Source organism: Melospiza georgiana, chromosome 16 (assembly GCF_028018845.1).
Source record: "Melospiza georgiana isolate bMelGeo1 chromosome 16, bMelGeo1.pri, whole genome shotgun sequence".
In the NCBI taxonomy this organism is placed as follows: domain Eukaryota; kingdom Metazoa; phylum Chordata; class Aves; order Passeriformes; family Passerellidae; genus Melospiza; species Melospiza georgiana.
Window position 1 is genome coordinate 4,399,036 of NC_080445.1, and position 26,223 is coordinate 4,425,258.

At 45.4% G+C, this 26,223-nt stretch overlaps 1 protein-coding gene across 2 annotated transcripts in view; it reads left to right on the forward strand.

The window, feature by feature from the left end:
* The window catches only part of TTYH3 (tweety family member 3), a 75,005-nt gene that overhangs the window by 35,918 nt on the left and 12,864 nt on the right, over positions 1 to 26,223 (forward strand). Inside the window, exons 2-13 of one of the 2 annotated variants that reach the window (XM_058035173.1) lie at positions 1,852 to 2,021; positions 10,013 to 10,124; positions 10,717 to 10,937; positions 11,726 to 11,821; positions 14,291 to 14,363; positions 14,689 to 14,764; positions 20,509 to 20,564; positions 21,842 to 21,934; positions 22,052 to 22,144; positions 22,859 to 22,995; positions 24,863 to 25,039; positions 25,944 to 26,019. In XM_058035173.1, the coding sequence (XP_057891156.1) occupies positions 1,852 to 2,021; positions 10,013 to 10,124; positions 10,717 to 10,937; positions 11,726 to 11,821; positions 14,291 to 14,363; positions 14,689 to 14,764; positions 20,509 to 20,564; positions 21,842 to 21,934; positions 22,052 to 22,144; positions 22,859 to 22,995; positions 24,863 to 25,039; positions 25,944 to 26,019 (1,380 nt within the window). The remainder of the gene's footprint in view (positions 1 to 1,851; positions 2,022 to 10,012; positions 10,125 to 10,716; positions 10,938 to 11,725; positions 11,822 to 14,290; positions 14,364 to 14,688; positions 14,765 to 20,508; positions 20,565 to 21,841; positions 21,935 to 22,051; positions 22,145 to 22,858; positions 22,996 to 24,862; positions 25,040 to 25,943; positions 26,020 to 26,223) is intronic. The other variant, XM_058035174.1, reaches the window with a different exon arrangement.

The following is a 26,223-nucleotide window of genomic DNA, read 5'->3' on the forward strand; positions in this document are numbered from 1 at the left end:
GGCTTGTAAAGGGTGGGAAGGCCAAGAGGGTTTGTAAAAGATGGGAGAGGGTTTGTAAATGATGAGAGGGTTTGTAAAGCTGAGAAAGCCAAGAGCAAGGGGCTATGGGGAGTATCTGTGGTGCAGCACTTGGGTTTAGTTGGTGTGCACCTCATTTTATGTGCCTGATGTTTCTTGGACCCTGTGTGCCTTGTTTGCCAGGATAATCACCCAGCATGGAGTACCTATGGAGCAGAGCAGGGGAAAAAGGGGAAAGAAAAGCCTACAAAGAGCAAGTTCCTACCAGACCCCGTTAGAAACAGTCACACCAGTTGTGAAAGTTCTTTGCTTTAATCTCAGCATTCTTTGTTGTATTCCTTTTGATCAGAAGGAAGTTATTGTTTCAATCAGGAGGAAGCATATCAATGTTATTTAAAGAATTTCTGCATGGGGAGGAAAAGAGATACTGGTTTGAAAACCCAAGCCTTTGTTCTAGGTTAGCTGATACAGATCTATGTCTGAATTCCCAATATTGGGGCAGCAGTAAGTGACTTGGGCTCTTTCCAGATATTTAAATAATTTCTAGTAAGTTGGCATTTGTCACCAGTAACAAGGATTTATCAAAAAAACCTTATGGGTAAAATTGCATTATTTTGCTTGATTCATGCAGGTGGGAAAATGTGGCTAGATATGGTGTTGGAATGGATTTATTATTTTAAACTTTATTTTATTTAACAGAATTGGTTTGCATTTTTGGATTTTAGGCAGGATTTTTCAAATAAAAATAAATTGGGTGGGAGTTAAGCACTTACAACTTCCCTTTTCTCCCAGGAACATGACTAGAAATAGGTATTATTCACACTAACTCAACTTGTGACTGCTGCAAGTGTGTCTGTAGCATTGAAGTTTGTTGTACCTATATATGTGGATAGTATATGGAGGGGTTTAGTATTTATTCTAGGTCTACCTTGAACAGAAGCATTGCATGGAGATTGACTTTTAAAAAAAAATTAATCTCATGCATGTATAATAAATTCCACCCCCTTTCAAACCCACTCATGCACTTGGATTTCTAATGAATAAGCCTGCATATTTATTCATGAAGATTAAAAAACTGTACAGATAGAGGCAGCTGGTTGCACTATTTTTTTTTTCATTATTATTTTTGTTCTGTAAATCTGCTGACCTGTGATCAGTAGTAAAGAGGAAACCCTCTGATTAACTTAGGCTGTTTGCAGATTGAGACAGAAAAAATGGCTCAGCTATTCACTGCTGAAGTACAGAACGTGGTTTTGTTGAGTGGGATGGACAGAGGGGAGCAAGTGGGACAAAAAAATCACCTCTTTATAATTTAACAACGTGCCAAGCGCACAAAATGATTTGTTGGCAAGGTATGCCTTGGTAGGTATGTGTCTCCACATTTCTCTCACAGAGAAAAGCAAGGCACAGTCCTTCCCAAGAATATTTCTGGGATTCACATTCTCTGAACCTCAGAGAAAGGAAAAACAATTCTTGTCATTTGCTCTGTGTGTGTTTGTGCAAAAGTAGAATGCAATATGGAAATTATTTACTGAAAGTGATGGTGTTTTGTTTCCTTGGCTTATGAGGCCTAAGTGTGTGTGTGTGTGTCAGGACTGTGGGCTGTGAGTCATGAGATGAGTGCAGTTCAGTGCTTGGCAGATTCAGTTTAGATGTAATGTAACATAATATAGAATAATACAGTATAATAAAGTAATTAATTAACCTTCTAATAAGCTGGAGTCCCCCTCATCCTTTCTCCCTGCCACGGGGATCCCTACAAACACTGCAGGGATGTCCCTGGCTGGCCTGCCCTGCCATGGCCTAGTGTGACCCCCATGTCTGTCCCTGCAGGCCCTGCTGCTGTTGGGTGGCATTGCTCTGTCCTGCCTGGCTCTGGACCTGCTCTTCCTCCTCTTCTACTCCTTCTGGCTGTGCTGCCGCCACCGCAAGAGCGAGGAGCACCTCAATGCTGACTGCTGCTGCACGGCCTGGTGCGTCATCATCGCCACCCTCGTCTGCAGGTACGGCCATCCCCGTCCCCGGTGTCCTGAACTCGGCCTCACGCTCCAAATAATGCCTCAGGGTTTAGCTTTGATGTTTTTCAGGTTCTGTGCTGCTGTAATGTGGGGTCTGGGGTTTGTATTAAGGGGATGGTGAGCTCTCTGCACAGAGCAGGGAGACAGAACAATTCCTTCTCTAGCTGGGGACCAAGGACAGCTGATCCAAATCTCAGTCCCAAGAACACAAACAACGTGGACTAAAGAGAGAAAAACAAGAAAGATGGGACTTGATAACCTAAAGCTATAATTGGACAATTAATTCCAATATGCAAATGGAGCAGGTCTTATAAAAGTGAGAGACCCCATGAGCAGTTATGGAGGGGCTTCACAGCTGGCCTGCAAGCAAAGTTAAGTTAATAGAAGAAATAACAATTGATGATTTTTGAGTGTATCCATAGCAAGGAAGAAGACAAGGCCATCAGCATGGAAACAGATTAGAAAAGATAGCTTTGCACCAATGAATATAATAAGTTATTGTGATGTAGTTAATGACTTAAGATCACGCTTTGTTAAGAGTATATAAGCTGGAGAACACGCAGAATAAAAATCTTTTTTTCTTAGACCCTAATCACGTATGTATGTGTCACATCTGACCTAACAACGACAACTTGTCATTGATTTTGTGACCATTTTGGTTCATCTTGGGTGTAGCCCTGGCTGCGCTCTTATACTGCCCAAAGTGGATCCATTGAGGATATCCTTTTAATAAATCCCTAGTTTATTCTTTAACTCCATCAAGCCTGTGTTCTAGTGAAAAAGTTCTGTTAGTTATTGTCGTTGTGTCAAAATGTTGTTAACCTACCTCTATGTTCTAATCATATATAGCCAGAAATTTGAGGCTTGCCTGGGAAAACCTCAGTTCTCTTCTTTTTCTAGTAAATTGCTCAAGCAAGACATTTTAGCTTCTATCTAATTGGCTATCCTTAAGTTTGAGGTAAAGTCCCTTAGGTCCTATGAAGTATCTTTTTGCCTAATCAGAAAGAGAAACTTCTGGGCTTTTTTTCCTTTTTAAGGAGACAAAGGATAGTTTTGTCACTCTGTAAACAAGAAGCACATTCCTACATTCTAGGTCAGCATTCACAAGGCATCAAAATGCTCTGCCTGTACTTGGTGAATTTTGGCAATAATCCCTCTTTCTTTCATTTGATGTATGTATGTTTTTAAATGTCTGTAATATATTTCCTTCCTTTCTGCTGCTTGCAGAGCTGCCTGGTGGTTTGAGCAATGTGAAAAGGAATAGTTAATGTCCTGCTCTTTGATACTTTTCAAGTGATAAATCAAGGACCCTCTGTCCTTGGGAGCTTATCACTTAAACAGGATGGATACAGCTGAAATATTTATCAACTCTAAATGCAGATTTTCTCAGAACTTGGTGTCCAGAAAGAATCACTATGTGTGGGAGAGTAGATTAGGAAGAAAGAGTCACAGCTGATTCTTTTGGGTTTGGAAAGATTGGTGTTTATGTGGAGGGAACGTTCAGGTTTTGTAGCCTGTGTAGGACACTGCTGCATTTTATCTGCATTTATGTTCCATCTCCAGGGGCTGCTGCTGGTAATGGTGCCAGGGCCAGCAGTGTTTGGTGTTATGACTGAGCAATAGAAGCTTTTGGAGGTGAGGTGGAAAGAAAGATTGCTGAAAACCAAGGGGAAAAAAAATCAGTAATTAGTGGAGAATGGGTGCAGGAGAATTTAAAAGGAGATAATTTCCTAAAAATTGGATGATAAGGCATCTGAAAGCAGGGATGTGTTTGCAGATATGGAAGGAAGGAGCCTCTGATTTTGTTTTGGTTTGGCCAGAATGAATCCTCTGGATATGTGCCCTGTATCAAACACTTTCCCATTTGCTTTTCTTTTGAATTCCAAGCATCATCTTCTCTTGCCCAAGGCTCCAGGTGGTCTCAGCTGCCCCTCTGTGGGTCAGGCAGGTCTGGGAGCTTCCCCCTGGTCAGAGGGGAGGGAGCAATGAGATGATTGCATTTGGCAGTGCCTTGTGGCTCTGTTTTGGCACTGGGCTGCTGATGGGTGCTGGGTGTGCTGTGTATCCCTGTGCAGGTGAGGGGTTCCCTGAAGGCCAGGCTCAGCTGCTCAGGAGCCAGAGTGAATTTTTGTTTGCTCTCTTGAGGCACTGCAGAGAACAGCAAGCCTTGCAGTGTTGGAATAGACAGAGCAGAGCAGACATTCTGTGGTGAATTCAGCAGCTGGGGGTAGATTTGCCTGCAGAAGCAGGGGCTGAGGGCTGAGGAGGAGACCTTGTGTACCAGCCAGGATTGCTGCAAGGAGCTCTTCCATGCTCTGCTGCTTGCCAGTAGGTGCCTGGGGTGGAAAGGCAAACCACAGAACTGCTTGTAAAGAAGAAATCTCAGCCTTATTCACCTTTATTTTAGTGATCGGCTGCATCCATTCCAATCCACTGAGAGAGCTGTGGTCCTAACCCTTTCTTACAGAAGCTCTGCTGATGCTATTTATAGTTGTGCTGCTGCTACAGGCCCTTGTTAGCCATTGTTATGCAGCAAATGTGACCCAGGCAGCTGCTGCCCTGTGGTAGCTGTGTTTGTTTTTGGTTGTGGAAAGGGTGAGAAGGAGGTATTCTGCACTTCTCCAGAGCATCTGTGAGATAATTTAACGTTGGAAGGGCAGCATATAAATTCTGCTAAACTTGATGTGACTCTGTCAAATCCACAAGCTGGAAAGCTGCTTAGGCTTCCCCAAAATCTGAGCCGCTTGTTCCCATCCTTGGTGTACAATTTGTTTCTGCAAGTATTAAATGCAGAACCATATAAAACTAAGGTTCATAACACAAGGTTCTATCTGAACATACAGTGATATTGGATGATCATTTTTCTTGACTTTTTAAATTAGCTGCTTAATTTCCTCTCTGAAATCAGCTTGCTTGAGCAAGAGCAGGTTGGTACCACCATGGCGAGGGAGGTGCTGCTGCTCTCCTGCAGGGCTGAGGTTGGTTTTCTGCCTCTCTGCAGCAGCTGGATGCCACAGTGCCCCCAGAGCAGTGTCTGTTGATGCTCTGAGCTCAGTCTGTGCTGGGAATGCACATACAGCTCCCAACAATCCCACTCCAGCTGCTGGAATCCACCTGGGACTTCCTGCTAGCACTGATTAAAGATTAGCCCACTGGATAGATCCTGTCCTATCCCTGCTGTGTCATACACACCAGAGGAGCCAGAGCAGCTGTTATGATGGGGTGTGAGGCTGTTCTGACCCTCTGGGGCTGTTCTGACCCTCTGCCTGCCCTGGGAGGCAGTTCTGTGCCTCTGGTTGGATGCTGAGGCAGTGAGAGGTTCCAACCAGCAGCAGGTTTGCTCTCTCTGAGCACTTGGAAGGGGACTCTTGTCCTCCTAGCTGAGAGCTGTTAACTCTGGTGAGTCCAGCTGTGCCTGGAACATGTTTCTCTGGGTTCCCTCAGTGTCAGGGGGCTGTTTGAGCTGTGAGTGCTGCTGTGTGCTTGGCTGTTTCCTAATCACTCACAGCAGGGAGAATGCTGAGCCAGCATTCTGAGGCAGAACTGGTGAACAGGAGCTTCCAACAAAATGTCTCTATTGAGTCTTCCCATTTGCTCTAGCCACAAAGCTGCAGGAATGCTTAGCCTGGATTTTTCCATTAATGCTTCAGTTCTAGTCTTCACCAATTTTGATTGGTTTCTGTGTATGGGGAGTTGTCCTATAAACCATCTCACCCACTGCATAGGTGACCCTGATTATCCCAGAAGGGACCTCAGCTCCAGAGGTGGGGAGGAAGCTTTGTGGAGAGGGCATCAGGAAGAAATGGGTGCAAATAAATGGTAAAAACTTGTTTTATCAAGTGCCAGTAATAGCGCTTTCCCCTGGTGTGAAAGTGCAAGGTGGTAATTAGGCAGACAAATTAACATTCCTCCTGAGAACCTGCAGTCTAAAAAGGGCTCTTCTTATGAAGTTCCTGTAATTAAAGATGACTTGGTGTAGTTAGATTATTCATTTCTAAGGATGTGATGTGAATGGCTAGTGCTTATCTTTGCAGACTGCTGTCTGGGTACCCAAGGGTCACAGTGTGTGTGTGGGTATCACAGCAGGAGCATCTCATCATAGAAAGCACAGAGATCCTCTCTGTGTCACATTAATGCTCTGATTCAACATGTATAAATGCAGAAAACATTTTTTTGTTTTTTGCAGGTCACATTGTAAGCAAATTCAGAATTACACTTCCTTTATTTTTTCTGGTTCTTCAGCTAGGTGTTCAAAGTGCAGGTGATTCTTGCACACAAACAAAGGGAAAGCTGCTCTCCAGACTTGAATTTCTGGAGTCTTGCTGAAAAGTGATACTGCAGTGTGTGTATAGCCTGCAGGAGTTCAGATCCCACTGTGGTATCTGTAGGAAAAGACAGAAATCCTGGTGTGCACCTCTTCCATCTCACTTGTGGACTTCTGTGTCCCCAGTGGGTGTTTGTGCACTGGTGGTGATGGCTTTAAGCTCAAAGTGCAATTTTCTTGACTTAAATAAGTGGGTTTCTTAAAACTTACTAAAACTATTGAGTAGCCAAGTGGCTTTTAAAGTGCAGTGTTGAATAGCAGGAGCAACTTTTTATATGGGCTGTAAGACTGTGATAGATTGATTTTTAAAGATTTTATTCAAAAATATGGGTGAGAAGGAAAGCAGAGGAGAGCTGGGGGTAGTGAAAGTGACGGGAGACTGACCAAGGTAGGTTTGGGAGGAGGAATTGAGGATGGGACAGTTTGGATTTGGGAGGAGGAATTTGGGAGGAGGAATTGAGGATGGGACAGTTTGGATTTGGGAGGAGGAATTGAGGATGGGACAGTTTGGATTTGGGAGGAGGAATTGAGGATTGGACAATAGGGATTTGGGAGGAGGAATTGAGGATGGGACAGTTTGGATTTGGGAGGAGGAATTGAGGATTGGACAATAGGGATTTGGGAGGAGAGAGGGGTGTGTGCACTCAAAGGGGAGTGCAACAGAAGCAAGACTGGCAGAAATAGCCATGACTTTCCTATGGAAGCACTGAAAATGTGTTGGAGTCTCTCCTAGAGGGTGCCAGGGTAGAGAAGAGCTGTGTCATTCAGGAATGCTGTCCTTGCATCCAGGCTGTGTGACAGAAATGCCTCCATTGGGTGATGATTTTGTCCTCCTGTGCTGGGAGATGGATCTGCTCTATCTTAGGCCACTGTGCCTCCCAGGGTTCGTGCAAGAAGCCTTGTGATTTATCATGACCTCAAGGACTTATGCTGCTGGGTTAAGATGAGTTGATCTATTTTTATTTTAAAAGAATGCTCTTAAATAGAAGGAGCCCCTCTGTTTCCCTTTAATCATATAAAAGGTAGTTAAAAACTAGTGTAAATCCTTAAATCTGCTTTAAACAATAGCAACTCATATCAGTGTGTGTGGGCAGGGATTTGAAACAACTATTGGATTTAGATGAAGCCAAATGCAAACAAAGCTCAGCAGCAGCAGTTCCCCCCTGGCTGCCCTTCAGCTCTGCCCCCAGCCCAGATTTGTGGGATGGGTTCCTTCCCTCTCTACCCTGATAGGAAGGGGAAAAGCCATAAAACTGCTCCTGGGGGAAGGACTGGCTGTGTAAGTGGTCCTTGCCAGCTCAGGGTGGGAATGCAGAGCTGGCTTTTGCAGGGCAGGGATGGAATAATTAACACTTCATGTGTAATTTGCAGTGAATGTGTGAGTCTCATGTCTAGAGGAGTTTATTATTGGATTGAATGGCTTTTATCCCAATTGTTGTGCTGTGGGGTTTGCTTTCAGGAGCAGTGGCTGTGCCTGGAGGGGCAGGACAGTGGGAGCTGTGGTTTTTACTGGGCAGGATGGGAAACCTAGGAAAAGTCACTTGTTTGTATTGCCAGCACTTCATCCTGGTACCTGTGAGCGACCTGGCTGCTCTCTGCAGCATCCCCAAGGATTCTGCTGCTATTTCAGAGTGCTGTTTCTGAGTCTTTCCCACCAAAACTGTGCTGCTGTGCTGGGAATACTGAGAGCCAAGCAGCAGATTTTGGGCACTTACCAAGTCTTTGCTGAAAGAATAGGCTTCTAGTAGCTGTAAACAGGCTGAATAGAAATTGCTCGCTAATCAAAGGGGTCAGATCTGCCTATTCAATGTCCAGAATGTTCTGGAGCTTATTTGGTGCCTATGGTGGAAACAACTGCTAAGGTTTTCTGCAGCTCAGGAGGCTGAAAAGGTCTGTGTGAATTTCTTTGCTCTGATAAGACAAGGAGAAATCCAAGCCATGGTTTTGTAATTTCTGTGATGGGGTGCTGAGTTGCCTTATCCTGGGCATAGCTCTGCATTTGTAATCTCTGTGCTTCAGGGGGAGGGGGGAGTGTGTCCTTTTTATCCCTTCCACCCCCGTGCACCCCAGGCATGTGTTATCAAGCTCTGATAATAGCTGCAACCAGAGGAATGCAGAGGGCTTTTCTCTCTTGAGTTATCAGCATAATTTGCATTAGGAAAATGTTTGAGGAGTGGTGTTCCTGAAGAAAGAGGCCCATTTCTTTTATTAATGCTGAATATTTAGTCACACAGTTACATAGAAGGAGTCTTGTTGCCTCTCTTTCTGTTTATGAAGGCTGCCCCTTGTCCTTAGAAGACTCCTTGGTTTTTATGGGCCAAGCTCTCTATAATTTATGGAGATTCAATTGCTGGAAAAAGCATGAGGCTGACACAGATTTTCCTGGTGGATCTGCTTCCAGCTCATGAACTTTGCTTCTATTTCTTGTCACATACGAGGAGAAATGTGACCAGGTGAACTGCATTGCTCTGCTCACTCTTTTGAAGCAGAACCCAGGAATGGATGTGTCTTCCTGCAGGAGAGGAGCAAGAGCAGGAGCAGTACACAAAGGTGTTGTGGAGGAACTAAATGTTTCATCCAGAATGAGTTTAGATTTACAACAGGATCATCACCTCCTCCTTCCTCTGCACTGCCACAAACACAACCTTGGTGTCTTGAGAACCTTCCTAGAAAAGGTCCTGGGTGCTCTCAAGCTAAATATAACATGGGAACAGAAAAAACTGTGTCTTGGTAAGGTTTATTTGCCCTGAGTGATCCCTTCACAAGTTTAGTTGTGTGATCCCTTCACAAGTTCTTTCCTCCTCTATTATTAGGAAATATGAGCTTGGGCAGAGGAACTGTGAGTTCCTGCAGTGATCTCTTCATAGAAGAGGTATTGCTGACTTGCATGAGATAATCCTCTGGTTGCAACTCATTTACAGGATCTTCCTCCTTTAAGTGAGGCTTAAGCTAATATGGTTTACTTCATAATTGGGGCAGACTGATATGTGTGGACAATTATAGAAAATCAGCTGATAGGTGGTAATTTGCTAAGCAGCTGGAGTTGAATTGTGTCTGCAAGCTTGAAATTTGCTTGCTTTAAAAATAAATAAGCCTTTTGTCCCAGTAAGTTATTATGCCTCCCTTCCCAGTACTCTAAATCAGTGTGACACAAATGTTTCTAATGGGAAGATAAATCAAGATAATGTTCATAGATATTTCACAGGGTAGAGAAGAGGCCATGGAAAATGTATCTGGAGGAACCACCACCATGGGCAAGCAGTCAAAGCAAGCTCTTTGTGTCCTGCTTTAAAAAAGTGTAACAAAATTTCATGTCCAGAGAAGGCATCTAGCACAGCAATGGCAGCTCTCACAGGAGCCACTGGCTGGATTTCTGGTTCTGAGCTCCCAAACAGCAATCTAACAGATTTTAATTATTTTACCATAAATGAAATACACTTGTTATGTTCTGCTCTTGGCCCTGTGGGTGCTGCATGGAGAGCTGCTGGCTGTGAATATTCACAGGTGCAAACTGAGCAACAGCAGGACCGCAGCTCCCTGCGGGAGGGAGCGCCTTCCTTTGGTGGGAGGTGACTCTGCAGCCATCAGCCCTGTGTTACCCACTTGCCTTTCAGCTTTACCTCTGCCCTTTGGTGCTTTTCTTCCTCTGCAGTGCTGGAATTGCTGTGGGATTCTACGGGAATGGGGAGACCAGCGACGGCATCCACCGGCTGACGTACTCGCTGCGCCACGCCAACCGCACCGTGGCCGGCGTGCAGGACAGGGTGAGTGAGCACCCCAAAAACGGGCCTGGGGCAAGGACCAGCCTCACTCAGCACCTCTCCTCCTGAATCTGGCTGTGCTTGAGTCTCTTCCTGTTTTCTCTCAGTATCTGGGCTCGGAGTTTGTGCTAAAATTTCCATTAGTGGCGGGGTGATTTCTTCCGCTCGTCTAAAAATAACCAAGCGAACGCGGCTTGTGGAGTGAAGTCTTCTCTTTGCTAGGCTGAAAAACAGCTTGTGATCAGATCTCTCCTCCACACCCAGGAGAGGGGGCAGGCCAAAGCAGACAAATCTTAGTAAAATGTAGCATTTGAGTACCACTGGTTGTTCCTGTGCTGTCTCTAATCTCATGGTATCATACTGCAGCCCTGTTGTAGAATGTGTGCGTGTGGTAAGGCTCAGCTGAGGTACCATCACTGCAAACAATCTCCCTTAGAGATGCTTTTAAGTTGCTTTTGAGGGGTAAGCAGTCTGAGCCTCTTAAGACAGAGGGCTGGTAATCTGGAAGCTGTCCATGACTTGCTAGGAAGAATGAATTCCCTTTTATTTCCTTGGCTTCCTGTACTGTAATTTTTGTTTTTTAAATTTGTTGTAGGTACTGGACACTGCAGTGGCCCTGAACCAAACAGTGGAACCAAACTTGCTCGTCCTGGAGGAGATGTTCAAGAAGCAGACAGACTACCTGCAAATTGTCCAGAAACTGCAAAGTCTCTTGGATAATCTGGTCAGGCAAACAACTGAGATCCCCTTCTGGAAGAATGACGAGCTGTCTCTGGAGGAGCTGGCAATTCAGATTGACCTCTATGACTGGTACAGGTGTGTAGCATGCTGCACTGTAGTGGTTGTAACATCTGCTTTGGCCTGTTTTGCAAAAATTATGTGCATGTTCTGGGTGGCTGAGCCAAAGGCTCTGTTTATTGCTGCAGGTGCTCTTGGCCCACAGAGCTGATTTGTTTCTTACAGCCGGACTGCATTCAGTTTAAATCAAAATGCACAGCTTTTTTTCCTTAAGTGTCTTTATTACCAACTGATGAGAAGTTTATTCCCAACATACAAAATCTGTAGTTTGTGTTCTAGCACTGGGGAAAAAAACAGCCCCAGGTATAGGTTCTTCTCTGTCCTAATAAATGCATAAGGAATGCATTAAATAGAGTAGAAAATGGCACTAGTTCTGTAAGTTAATTCCACAGCCTAACATTCCTTTTTATTAAACATATTAAATAAGATATTGCATCAGTTGTATCCCACAAAAGAAAATCTCTATCCAAACATGTGGAATAAATAACTGAAACATTTCCTGACAAATATCTAGGAAGTTCAAGAAGCTGCAATGCCTTTTCTTCCTCTGATGATGACCAGTGCATTTAACATCACACTAGAAAACACTGTCAGTGACATTTCTCAACAACTGTTTGTGCTGAGTGTGTTGTGTAAATGCTTTTACCTCTCTTCCAATCCCAAAATACCCAGAGCTCTCTGAAGATTAATCTTTGGAGGTGGTTTTGGGGAAGAGAAGGACTGTGTTTTCCCCAGAAGTCACAACAGCTTCTTGATCTGTGTATTTTGCAGTTTTCCTTTGCAGACTGTGTTTTTGTTTGCTGCAGGTGGCTGGGATACCTGGGCCTGCTCCTGTTCAATGTCCTGATATGTTTGCTGGTGCTCTTTGGGCTCATTAGAAACTCCAGGGCCATTCTTATGGGGTAAGTCTTGATCTGGGGACAGGGCACAAGGAAAGTCAGCTGAAAGCAAGTGCCTGCTAGTGGGAACCTCTACCTGTTGTCAGCTGATATTAAGGACTTCTGAAACTGAGCATCTTACATTTCCTCTGAGTAGAGAGACATTGTAGAGTGTAGCTGTGTGGAAATAGGGCTTCACACAGGAGATGTTCACAGGAAGGTTCTTGAGCTATAAAATCACAGGTGAGGAGCCCATCCAGGCTGTCTGCTTTCCACTGGGTGGCCTTGAAAGCCTCCATTTGCTGGGAGATAATAATGTGAACATCCTTCCTTAAAATGACAGGCTTTGAAAATCCCCCCTTAATTCTCTGCAGTTGGGAAGGCATTTGTTAATTGATGATAAGCATTGCATGTGCCTACACAACCTGCAGCAGTGCCTTCTGTGTCTCTATCTGCTCTTGTTACCTGGGGCTGTCACACCTGAGGAAACATTAAACTGAGAACAAGCCATGGTTTGCACAGTGATGAGAAGGAGTCTTGTTGCCATGGCACTGCAATGTTAATGCATGTCTGTTGCTCAAAAGCACTGAAAATGCCCCATTACAGGAAAAAACTCTTCCTCTCCTTTTCTTGTAGCTTGGCACATTTGGCAAAGAGCCTGGTATCATAAACACAGTGACAGTTTGATTACTGACATGGCCAAGGGTTTCTCCTGGTTCGTGGTGGTGCCATTAATAATTGGAACATGGATCCAGATTTATTCTTCACCAGATGATTTCATACCTGGCAGGTTATACAGACAAAAGTCCAAGTGGATGCACAGATGGCAGACCCAGGGCTTAAATTAGAATCTCATTCCCTGTTAGCCAGAAGTTCATATTAAGGCATTCCCTAAAGGGAGCACATGGCATAAAGAAACAAGTGTATCACAGCCAGGCAAGATGGTGAAATGCCAGTTTTAGATCTTTTAGCCAAGCAATCAGTTGCTGACCCAGTCATCTTCATTTAAAGTAAAACAACAAATGTGTCTTATTGATTAACATGCTCAGCTGGAGGCACCAAGCTGTGTTGTCCTTATGTCATAAACCCACATAAACCCTTGCTGATCCATGGCTGATAATTTTTGCATCCATTTGGAAAAAGCATAGCAAAGTCTTTAGTGTCTCATTTCAGAGTGCAGCACAGATGTCAGTCTGGTGAAACTCCCTTCCTTCTGCAAGATGAGGCATAGATCCATTCACAGAACAGGGATTATTTGGAATTAAAATAAGTTAGTAAACTGAGGGATAGTTTGTTTATTTATTTATTTTTAATGGAGACCCATAGGTTTACTTTTTTAAAGCTCTAGTATTCAGTGAGACAAATGTAGCAGAAAAAAGATGTCCCTTCCTCCCAGAGACAGTTGTCCTAGGTTTGAATAAAGAATGTCTTGGTTATGAACAGGTTTTTGTATTGTTCAGGGTGTGGGTGGGAAGGGATCTACTTATGTTTCAAAGCTTGAGGGAAAAAGCATCCCTAAGAGAGCAAGCCAGTGTCTCTTTACTTTGAAGATAGAGATAAAATGAAACTGCTTATTAGTCTGCAGCCCTGTACCTGAGGGAGTTGAGGAGCATTATAGCCTAAATATCTCTACCATTCATACTGACAGCAAGGGTGAAGAGCTAATGTGCTGGTTGGGAAGTGCAAAAGCCTTTTCCATGAGTGTGTGCTCCTGAATGTCACTGAGAGCACTGCTCTGCCATCCCTGTGCCTTGTGGCTGCTTGGCAGCAGACACATCCCTGGGTTTCTGTCACTAATGAGGTCCAGCTGTCAGAACTGAGCTTCAAATCTGCAGAGATGGACTCACATGGCAGTGGGGGGCACCTGAACTGCAGCTCCAAGCTGTTTGCCTGCAGGTGACTTTCTCTCCTGGAGCTGTGTGGGATGCTTGGTGCTGTTCAGGTGCACCAGCCTGGAGCCAAGGTGTCCTAACAGGGGCTGTGTTCCCTCCCTCCATCTGTAGCCATGTGGTACTTACACCAAACAACCTCATTTATTGCAGGCACAGGAGAGATTTATCCCATTTTGCATCAGTTGGTTTTGTGCGGTTTTCTTGATTTAGCATATATTTCTTTGGGTAACTTTGGACCTGGAAAGTGAAGTCTAGAATGGGAACAGTGAAATGATGGGACTGTAGTGAGCCTCCTGCCAATCTGCCTCCCCTACAGCCCCCTCTGAGGCTTTGTGCCTTTGGTTTCCCTGCTAGAAGCAGACAATACTTTCCTTCCCCTGCAGCTCTAGGGCAGGTAATGCAGTAACCAACAGCTGGATATGAACAGCTCTGGGTGCTGCTGTCCATGACATCTAAAATAGGATTGTTTATGTGAACATACAGTCAGTGGGTGATCATTTCTTGGGTTTGGTAATTTCTTTGGACTCCAAATAATACATCTTGTGAAAAGAACTGCTTGAAATCAGAGCTGCTACATCTGCCATCTGTCTGTCTCCCACAGGGTGTGCTTGCTTGGGGTGTTTGCCCTGATTGTCAGCTGGGGATCCCTGGGCCTGGAGCTGGCTGTTGCTGTGGTGAGTGGCTGACATCCAAATCCCAGTCACCCTTTGCTGCAGGTTTAGCAGACACCAGATTAATGTTGTGCAGTGCCTGTTTTACAGCATCTCCTGATCTAAGTAACTGTCCTAGCCATTTCCATCTGGGAGAAGTGCAAAGCTGCTCCTTCTCCATGGTGTGAGAGTCCAGCACTGCTGTGGTTGTGTAAAGCAGTGCTGCTGGGGATGAGAGACCTCAGCACCTGAAAACCACCTAGAACAGAAAATTCCCTGATGTTAACCTGGCCCAACTGCTCTTTGATGCTGATGTGTTTGATATTCCTTTTGTCTTCCATCTCTCCAGGGCTCCAGTGACTTCTGTATCAACCCTGATGCTTATGTCTCCAAAGTGGTTGAAGAGAATGCAGTGCTCAGTACTGGTGAGTGCTGGGATGGCTCTGGCATGGGGTTCTGCAGCTCCAGCTGTCATGCAGGAGCATGGCAGTGACTGAGAATTTTAGGCTGTGTTTGAAACAGAGCAGCTGGCATACAGTGGGAAACTAAATTTGTGGAGCTCATTTATGGAAAAAACAGCATTCTGGTCAGAAGTGTGCATGTATGCATCAGAACCACCTTCAGAACCTTTCTCCTGCCTTCACCTTTAGGTGGAAATAACTGATAAAATGGAATAACAGAAGTCCCCAGATTAGTGGATTATTTTGCTTTAAATGCAGCACTCTTGAGGCTTGCTCTTCTCTCTAAGTGACAGAACTGTGGCAGTAGCAGTGTGCAGTTTGAGTTATCATTTTTAAAAATGATAACTCAAAAAAACTTGCTCTCAGGTCTGTATTCCTGAATCTAGCCATTCCTATTTTTATATCTGTTATCAACAGTTTATATATAATTTTTTTCTCTTAATGATGCCTGTAAATAGTAGCCTCTTTGAAGGGTAAGTGAATGGAAACAGCCACAAAGAAGTCTGAATTTCCCTTTCCATTATAAATGCAGTATTTTGACTTCTATGTGTATCCTGTTCCACTTGAAGCATGTGCCTGCACCTCAGAGGCTTCCAGCTGAAGCACTGATGTATTTGGGGCTTGTTGCTCCTAATTTAGACTGAAGTGGTTGCTGAGGTGAGAGGTGCCTCCAATTTGAACTTCAGTGGGGCAAAGATGGCATTCAGAACCATGGCTTAACAAAAAGGTGCTTGGGTGCCTGCCAGCAGAGATACACTGAGTGCTGAAAAGAAAAAGTATTTTTAGGACTGAGTTGGCTGCTTAGTTTACAAAGTTAACTTTTTTTCCCCTGTCTTCTCTTCTCCAGTAGTTCCTTTATGTAGTTCTGTGTATGATAAAACACAAATAGGAAAAGACACTGATTTGTGAAAGGAGTGACTTGTTTTTTTCTGGTTCTTATTTGGTGGAACCAGAGAACTTTTGCTGTGTGTGGAGAGGGTCTGTGCTCAGCCAAATGCTGTCTCTTAATGTGCAGCTGGTAGGAAATTAGGTATGGAGCTACGGCTGAGGATTCAGGCATTGGAAACAGTAAAAAACATAAATGTCTGGAGGCAGAATGTAGTATAAAAGGATATGTACAGGTTGATCTTACAACCCTACAACTTATTTTTGGAGTGCCTTATTTATTGATTTTGTGGGAAGGGTAGAGCCAGGCAGCTCTCTTGGCAACAAAGAAATGTAGTGAGGGAAGAGAATGAGTGTTTAGCATGAGATGAAAATCCACTTTGGCTCTGAAGGTGACAAGGATGTGGCTTCAGGTGCCAGGCTGCTTTCCTGGCTCTTCAAGAGCCAAGTGGGTCAGTGAGGCCAAGGGGAAATGTGTGATGCTCCTGGCAGCTGTGAGCTGTGATAATTTGGTAACCCAGATTAGCTCTGGAGTTTGGTAACAATCAGATTGACCCTGGGGAACCACAGAAAGGCCCCTTTGTGCTGCTTCTCCATTTCAGCTGTGCCTGTGTGCTGGGCTCCTGTGGGTTTCCATTGATCAGGATCAATGCTCATTGGGAGGCTCACAGGCAGTGCAGGGCTGGCATTCCATCCCTGCTCCTGCATTCCCCAGCAGGGACAGTTGGCTGCCCCAGGGAACACAGGCTCTGCTCCTGCAGCAGCACCATGGAACAGTTGTTAGAGCTCCTTAAATAACAGTGAATGGCTCTGAGGGAAATGGGGAGGAGCAGGAAGAGCAGGTGCTGCCACAGGCCTGGGTTGGAAGGGTGGCCCCTCCATGGGGGCTGAGTCTGCCAGTGATGCCTCAGGTTTCAGCTTTTCTATTTTATAGATGCTGTGCTGCTTTAGTGTGTGGGTCTGGGCTTCATATGAGGGATGGTGAGCTCTCTGCACAGAGCAGGGAGACAAAACAATTCCTGCTCTAGCTGGGGACCAAGGACAAATGATCCAAATCTCAAGCCCAAGAGCACAAACAATGTGGACTGAAGTTTGGTTGTGCTGGGTCAATTTTTCTCTTTAATCACTACTTTTAGTTGCTGTTGTTACATACAATGTATTCTAAGGCTCTCCATGCTCTGAAATTCAGACTGGGACTGAGTCATCAATATTTGCTGCTGGTGGTTGTAATTTTCACAGAAAAATAACTCAGTTGAATACTGAGCAACTAGTATGTTAATATTCTTGTTTATGTATTAATTACTGTTTTTCAAATCTAAGTGGAATTAATGGAGCTGAGAATAATCTGATTAAGTGCATTATTACTGTCATGTTTTTAGCTAGAGAAGAGATGTTCTTGTTTTGCAGATAAAATGTATTGCATTAAAAAATGATGGGGGGAGAAAAGGGAGGCAAAGAACTTTAATGCAGGGTTTTGAGAGAAGCAGTACTTAAATAATTTTGCAGAAGAGGCTGATGTATGTGCCTAACTCACCTTATATTCATTAACTGAGATAAAGCCAATGGAACTGAACAGTGCCTGTATAATCAACTCCTGCTGCTAGTAAAAGGACTTGGTGCAGCCAAGATGTTCATTTTCAAAGCAGGAGGCCATCTTCTAGTCCCATTCTTTTTCACTGATATTATGTTATTATCAGATGACTTGTTGCATAAAATTAAATAAAAAGGCCCAATCTGTCTAAACAACAGGAAGAGCTTTCTGCAGATTCTGTTCCCAGAAATCTGCTTGGTGAACAGACACTCCCTTCATCTGAGGGAGCTGTGAACCTCAGGGGATGGATGGTGGAGCCTTTTAGCTGTGCTCCAGGTGGGATGCTGAGGCTGAGCTGCTCAGATGAGAGCAGGAAGGGTCCTTGCTGTGCCCACCCTCCCAACTGGCCTCCACTGGTGCAATCTCACAAGTGCAGAGCTGAATCAAAGGGCTGACACCATCAGCACCTCTGTTTCTCTAGAAGAGATCAGGACAGAGCCTCAGATGGGGCAGTGGGCTCTGCACAGCCATTACCTGAGCCCAGAGAATTGGGATCTTTCACTGCAGGACAGAGTTTGCCCAAAGCAGGCCTCTAGAGAGTCCTGCTGAGCTGATGTTGGCATTGAGAAGCTCTTTTCCTGCTTGCTGTTGTTGGACTCCTGATGAGCAGAAAGCTTTGAATGGAGGGTAAATGGGAGAGTTGCAAGCTCTTTGCTTTTACCCATATGAGAATAGGATGCATCAGAGAAATTCAATATTGTTCAGACACCTCCCTTTGCTGTCAGACTGGTGCCTGGGGGAAACAAAACTCCTGGTGGAGAACCTTACCTGGGCAAGGAGCTCCAGCCAAAAGAGCTGCCTTGCTTTGACACTACAGGTGCTGTCTCTGGTGATTGAACCCTCAGAGACAGCCTCATCTGGGTGTGTGGCTAAAATGAGCCCTGCTAAGAGAATGTTCCATTAGAGATGAAGAAGAGCTTGGAAAAGCTGTTCTAGGTGTGAGGGGTTTTTTTTGAGTTAGGATCTTTTTTTCTCATTGCTCTCTCCAGACCTAATGCCTTTTGGCAGGTGCATAATGCCATTTTTGCATTTTGGCTGGGCTTTGAAGTGAGTAGTAGGTCTCCATGGTTGCAGAAGCAGTAAGTTGTTCTAGCAGCTGAAGCTGTCTTTAGTAGGAAGCTCTTCTTTCCTTTCTAGGAAAAACAGATTCTGCAAATAAAAAGCATTTTAGGTAGTTTCCCTTCCTTGCCTTCTGCTCCCACAATGCCTATGCACCAGGGGTGAGTCAGGAGTATTGCTGCTAGCTACAGCAGGCATGGGCAGCTGCAGATGTGACCCTGCCTAACCCTTCTGCTATGAGCTAGATTGCCTAAAGGCCAGCTTCAAAACTCAGATCAACCTTTAGGAATTTTCCTTGAGAGGAAAATGCACCAGAAAGATGATTATAGAAAGAAACTGCCTGGAGCTGTTAGCAAAGTGCAAAGGATGGATTAGTGTAGCTGCTTTCTGGTCAGAAATAGGAGATTTGGTGATGTACAGGATAGCCTCCACCAGGTTTGAAACAGGTGCAGGTGCTTCTTGCTCCTTCCTCTTTCCCTGGTGGCATTGGGGCAGGGGACATGGTCTTCTTAATTTCCAGGCTTTGCAGTACAGGATCGTTTGAAATCATCCTCTCTGCCTGTTGTAGCTGTAGATTTAAAGCAGCACAGCCTGGGTTCAGTGCAGGGCAAAGCTGCTCCTGCTGGCTGAGCCATTTTGGGAAGCACGTTTTATGTGGAGTGTCACACTTGTCAGCAGCAAAGCCAGTGCTACCACAGTGAATCCTGGCTGATCCTGCCTTCCAGGGTGAAGCAAGGCAAGCATTTATTTCACTGTACTGCTTTTTGCTTCACTTGTAACCAGCAATCTTTATCCTGAGCTTACAAGCTGCAAACTATGATATCAGGAGCTCTCATCTCTAATCTGCCCACCAGGGACGATCCAGAAGGCCCTCAAGAAACATTTCTAGAGCTCTGCATTAGCAGTATGTCATGCAATTTATTGCACTTAAAAAGGCAATATAAACTTGATACCACTGTGGGAGCTTAGGAGAAACTTTTTAGTGGTTTGTTGGTTTAAAATAAAGAGGTGACAAGATCACAGCTCCTCTGGGTCACCATGTGTGATGCTGTGGGTGGCTGTTGCTGTTCTCTCAGTGCAGGTGTGTTTTAATCCTTTTTCACACAGCCATTGTGTGTGATTTATGAGCCAGGCAGGAGCAGCCCTTTCTTTCCTTGGACAGTCACTCCTGTGGCGTGCCCAAAGAGAGGCACAAAGCAGCTCTTGCTGCCCTCCTGTCTGCCCACAATTTGCTAATTGCTGTTTAGAGGCTTGGCTGGGGAGGTGTGAGCTGTCCCAGAGAAAGAGTCAGTGGGAGGGGGATGGAGCAGCTGGCAGAGCTGCCCCAGAGCAGGCTGATGAATTATAAATAACAGCTGTCAGCTTGCATTGCCAGCACACAGGGGCTGACAGGCTGTGCTGGAGCACTCCTCTCCAGCAGGCTGCCTTGCCCAAAGGTGCATGAAATATTGATGGCAAGCATGGCAGAGGCAGGATGCAGGCAGATCTGCTTCCTTCACAGCCCTGCTTGTTTCTGGTTGTGCCTTTTACTGATTTCTGAGTTGGGAATCATCAGAATAGCTGTGCAGCCTGGAATATGCATTACTGAAAGGCACAGACAGAAGATTAAAAAGAACAGAGGAAAGGATGCTGGTGGAGGGGGGGATGCAGAGGGTTTGTGTGTTTTGGGGCTTTTGTAGTCTTTACCATGCCAACATCACCCTTGATTTTGCTGAGCTGGCATGCTCATATTCATCTGAAGAGGAACTGTAAATGTTTGAGGAATAATCTAAAGGTTTTTTGATGATCAAGTCTTTCAGAGCTTCCTTTCTTGATAACATTATTGAGGATGGCAGGGGAAAGCCTGGCATTTGCAATTTGTGTGTGCTGGCAGGTGATGTAATGTTGTAGAGGGCTCATGAGGGCTCCAGGCTGGTTTGAATGAAGAGGAACACAGCTGTGTCTTCAAGGCTGGAAACAAATGATGTTGTTAGCAGAGCACAGTAACAATCTTATCTGGAGTTTATGAGTATGTCTCAATGTACTGTAGTTGGACTTGCCCTAGACTGATGTCTTGTCTTGGGTTTATGTGATGGATAGTGCCAACTGCTGAACAAAACTTTCTCTGTGTTCCATCTCACTTTGAGTGGAGCTGGGGTGATGTTTCTGGCCTTTCTCCTCTTGTGTCTTCCAGAGACTCTCCGCTATTACATGACCTGTAGTGCTGGCTACCCCAACCCCTTCCAGCAGGTGAGTGTGAGCACCCCAACTCCTTCCAGCCCTGCCTCTCCTCACCCTGCAGGGTGCAGGGGAAGTGCTCAGGTGCAGCATGCAGCCAGGTACAGGGTGTTTGCTTTAGGGAGTGCTCTGGCTGCTGGTAAAGCTTTGGCAGCTGCTTCCCAGCCGTGCAGGAGGTGGCACTGTGATTTAGGGAGGAGGTTTTTCCAACTTCATCATCACCACCTGCACAGCTTCAGATCAGGACACCCCTTAGAAGGGCCTGTGTGTAATGTGGTGAGAGCCATGGCTTTGTTGGTGGTACCTCTGTTTGCCAGGCACTGGTCTAAAGAGCAGCACCACAATTAATGCCAGGTTGGGAAACTGTCATTCCTGCTTTGAATCTCTTCTTTAAGGTTCTTTTGGGTTAAACAGTGCCAACACTCCACTCCCAAAATGCAGTTGCTTCTGTGGGTGAAAGAGTGCTTTCCACAGATGCCTCTTACAAACCTTTGAACATCCAAGGGATTTATCCTAAAGTATAAATGTGAGTCATTATTCTTTTGTGTGGGGGCAGAAGAAGAGCACCTGGGCCCATTCCAAACTTTGCTCTGTGCATCAGAGGCCAGAACAAGCCCACACCACCCACCATTTGGCAGACACCAGCTGCTTCCCCGTTTATATTTAGGATTTTAAAAAAATCTTGTCTTCCTCTGTTTTAAAGGGTGGGGTAAGAACACTTGGGGCTGTGGTTTGATGCACCTCTGCCATCTGTTGCATTTCTGGTTGCTCTGTGTACTCCCTGACATGCTATTGCATGTGAAATTCTCATGGTGCTTTAAAGGGATGTGAAGGCTGCAGCCTAAAACAAACAATTTCCACTGTTAACATTATGTGTTTTTCATCCATCTGATTTAGTGAAAAAATCCAGCTGTGTTCTGTGGTGAGAAATTGAGTGCTTTGTGTCTTTTCTTTCTCATTCCCTTCTGTCCTAGAGCCAGCCCCAGCTGTGTGTACATTTTTTGTATATGTATTTTGTTCTTTGTTTGTGGGTTTGTGTTTTTTGGATTTTTTTTCCTTTTGGCTCTTCCCTTCTCCTCTTCTCTCTGTCTGTACTTCTTCCAGTTTGCTAAAGGTCAAACTTAACCCTGTTGCAGCTGCACTCATGTCAGCTGGGACATCTTTAACCAGTACCATTCATACAGATGATGCTTCAGTATTTGGGAAATAGGATTTCAGTCTTTTCCCAGGAGATCTGTTGGTCCATGTGGCCTGAGCTGCTGAAACATTGCATGTTTTGTGTTGAATAGAAGCTGTCAGGAAGTCACAAGGCTCTGGTGGAAATGCAGGACGATGTGTTGGAGCTGATGAGGTCAGCAAGCAAAGAGCACCCCACCTCCAAGGTAACTCCTCAGGTTTGCTCTCCCTGGCCTTTGGGGCTTCCCTCAGCTTTGTACAGAGCCCAGGATCAGCTCCTGCTGAGCATTCCCTTGCACTAATCACTGGTGTGTTGATTACAGGAGTATCTTACTCGGATCCAGGAGGTTTTGAACTCCACAGAGATCAACTTGCAGCAGCTGACAGCTTTGGTAGACTGTAGGAGTCTGCACTTGGTGAGTTTGGGTAGCTGGGCTTGAGCTAAGGAAGAGCAAAGGGAGTGTAGAGTCTGTGTTAGTTTGGAGTTCCAAAACTCTGGTAGAAGTTTACAACTTTTCACTTATTGATAATAGCAGAAAGGGGAATGAGAATTTGGATCAAGCTAGCTTTGAGTTTAAAGTTCAACACAGGAAGGTAGATAACATGCCTTCACACATCTACAAGCTGCAGCCATGGAGGCTTTCAGGTTTTTTGAGTATAACAAATAACTTTTTGCCTTTGCCATGGAGTGCAGTGCCTCAGAGCAGTGTAGCACAGCCTTGCTGTTGTCCTCACTGCCCCTCTAAAGGCAGAGACACAGTTCATGGTTCTGTTCTTGGGCATGGGACACTGTGAGGGAGTTGAAAGGCTTAATGAAAAATATTATATCTTCAGTTGGGTGGATAAGTTTGCCTTGGCTGTTTATTTTTCCTCCTCTTAAAGTCTTACTGTGGGCGGTTGAAAATATTTCTATGTCTAAATCCAAGCTGGTATTTGTGAGGGGAAGCAAGGGTTGGATCATTTATGAAAAACACTTGAGTCCCTGAAATTAAAATAGAAATATGCTCTAGAAAAGGGAGTGTGATGTCTCTAAGTTGTTTCAGAGAGTGTAATCTGGAGAAGGGCTTTTGAGTAAGAGCTCAATGGTAACTCTGCAGTGATCCAGAAACTCTGCTCCTTTGCCTCTGCAGGATTACATCCAGGCTCTGACAGGATTCTGCTATGATGGAGTGGAAGGCCTCATCTACCTGGTTCTCTTCTCCTTTGTCACAGCCCTCATGTTCAGCTCCATTGTCTGCAGCGTCCCACACACTTGGCAGCAGAAGAGGTACAGAGAGGGTTGAGATCCTGTAGCACTGTGGAGCTCTTTCCCAGTGAAGCCTGGCTGCTGGATTTGGGCCCATGAGCATATGGAGCTCATTCCCACATGATCCCAGGGGTGAGAGGGATGAGGCTTTATAAGCAGAGGTCTAACAGAAAAAGAAAGGTTGTGTTTTGCTCTGGCTGTGGTTGATACTAACATCTGAACCTTATTGCACTGGAATACTCTGTGTGCAGAGCATTCAGTACACTGCAGGACTGTGAGTCAATTCAGATGAATGATTATAGCTGCAACATAGAGGTAATGCTTGAACTATTGCTCTCTATATAAAATTCTTACTCTCTTACATTATCTTGAGGCATTTTTTCTACTGTGGGGAAGAGAATTGGAATAAGAAGCAGTTTACACTTGCCTTTGTAGCTTTGCTCATGCTGAGGTGACTGACTTGCATAGATAACAGAAACCAGGAACTGTTTCTTTGTCAACAACATGGGCAGGTGAGGCATTGCAAATTGGAGCTGGTATTAATGATGATAACCAGATTAATCAGTAAGTCTTTAGCAAACCTTTGCTTTACTGGCTGGCTGCTGCACCACAGGCAGCTGTTAAAATGCCATTGAGTTTTCTACTCTTGCAGAACAGCAGGAGGCTGCAGCAAACTCTCTTCTGTGGTCCTGATTTTTGTGGAAAAACAGAAGGCCCTGAACAACAGCAGGGAGCCAGAGCTGGCCCAGCCACAGAAGTGGCTTTAGGAGATGTCAGAACTGCCCCTGAGACTATGTCTGTGTCCTCACCTTTTTCACAGCTGCAGAGCCCTTACCACAAAGAGCAGGCTGTTGGAAGGAGAAAGGTTTGGTGGCATCTCCTGTGCTGCCTCCCCTGTGGGCCCCTGCCCTGCCAGCCCCAGCAGGCTCAGGCTGCTGCTGTGAGCTGAGGGGCTCCCCTCTGCATTCCGTGGAGCACCATTGGTGCCCCAGGCTCCCTCTGGGAAGTGGAGGATGTCGTGGTTTATTGCCTGTGAGGGACTGTGCAGGCTGCAATCCCTCGATCTTCAGTGCCACCGTGTGGTGCAGAAGCTGCAGGTGATGTTTGGGAGGTTCTGGTGATGGCCATGCTGTGGAGAACCTTTCACTAGCTTTAAGCACAGATTAAATATATTTCAGACCATGGTGCTCCACCCCCTAATTAGGGAGTGGAAATAGCAGTGTGTATTATGTAGGAAGGGCAAGAGAATGGGAAGGCAGAGGGAACCAGCTGGCAAACAGTTCTGCTCTCCATTGATTTAGATCCTGCCATTTTTGAGAAGATAAAGCCTTTAGACACAAATTTTGCAACTTAGTCTTTGTAAAGACTTCTGTGGTTTTGCTAGAAGCTGAAGCAGACCCTTTGCCACCAGAATGGGACTTGAGAGAAGTCTACAGAGGTTTATCCTTTAGAGCTCTTTGGACCTGTCTACAGGAAATGGAAGGACACAGATTGCAGTTTTGAAGGATGTTTCTGTGGGGTGCATGGCACTACATCCCCACTGCCTCTCCTCTTTGTTGTCTGTGGGGTTTTTCAGCACTGTACATTATGGGATGTGTACCCATCCTCTGGTTGTACAGCTGGGCAGCTGCAGAGCCACGCTGAGGAGCCTGCAGGGAGGCTGGAGGGGATCACGCAGTGTGCACCTCCAGATGGGATCAGTGGGAGGGCTGAGTCACTGTGCTGTGGGCTGTGCTTCACGCTGCCACCCTGAGCCATCCCAAACGGGCACCAGCGTGGAGGATGTGGAAGATGACTGGGAGGCTCCTAGGATTGCCATGGTTTCCTGCAAACCCCACACGTGGGGTCACTGTAGGGTTCTAGGAGGAACTTTTTCTCCTTCTTGCAGAGGCTCAGATGATGATGGGGAAGAAGAATCAACTGCTCAAGGGAGCAGGCAGACACACGATAATCTGTACAGAGTGCACATGCCCAGCCTGTACAGCTGTGGCAGTAGTTATGGCAGTGAGACCAGCATCCCTGCAGCAGCACACACAGTCAGCAATGCTCCCGTCACGGAGTACATGTGAGTATGCCAGGGAAGCCTCTCCACAGGGCTCCCTCCTCATCCCTGTTGGCTCCAGTGCTGCACTTCTGACCTAGAGGTAAAAAGCAGTGAAGGATTTTGTTTTCTGATTGGCATCTTTGAAGGATTTTGTTTTCTGATTGGCATCTGATGGGAGAAGGGAATAGTGCTGCACTAGGAGGAGTTTGGTTAGACAGCATGCTCCAAAATGTGAACAGCTTTGTGCTCCAGGACTCAGGAAAATGTCTAAAGAAAAGAAGTGGGAAGGTGTTGTCTGGGCTTCTTATTACACAGTGATTCTGATCACCAGAAGACTTAATTCTTCATACATAGCAGTCTTGCCAGAAGCCTCCTAAAATACTGAGAGCCAAGAAAAAACCTGTGGGCTCTCTCTTTCTGTAGTATTTGCAGGCACCTCTGACATCTGTTGTAGTTTGGAGCTACCTAGTCCAGGTGGGATCTTCAGAGCTTTCTCCAGAAGTGCCTAACCCTGATTACATTTGGACTACCATCAGGGCCCATCTTTTTTTGGGCTGCCACATCATTTTGTTTATCCCCTTAGACGTTGTCCTCATTTTATCTCCATTTCTGCCACTTGGCAGTTCTAGTGCTGCAGGGAGGCAGATTTTCACAAGGCCCTATTTTTAAATCACTTGATGTGATTCATTGTGGGCCCTTCTGAGTAAGAATGTAAAAATAGTGCTCAATCTGAGGAAAATTATGATAGCTTTATGCCCTTATCTGAAAAAGGGGATCCATCTGGCCTGTAAGAAAAGCTTTGAAGGAGACTGACCTGACACAGTAGTTCTGGGGGTGAGGATGCTCTGCCCTGTGTCCCCACCAGAGACCCTCCCCAGAGAAGCATGGCAAGTGCCCCGTTACCATGTGTGTCTTCCTTTCCTAGGAGCCAGAATGCAAATTTCCAGAACCCCCGTTGCGAGAATACCCCGCTCATTGGCCGGGAGTCCCCACCTCCCTCAGTAAGTCTCTCTTTACTGCTCTTCTCTGCTTCAGCAGCTTTGGGAAATACACATTTGCCACTCCTGTGTACTCCCAAGGCAGCTGATTGTGCAGCCAAATACAGGATCTGGCCCATAAATGGCAGCAGCTTGAATAGACAAGCTGTGTCTCACCTGCCATGGAGAATAAAACCCTGCTATGCTGCTTTGGGCATTGCACAAGAA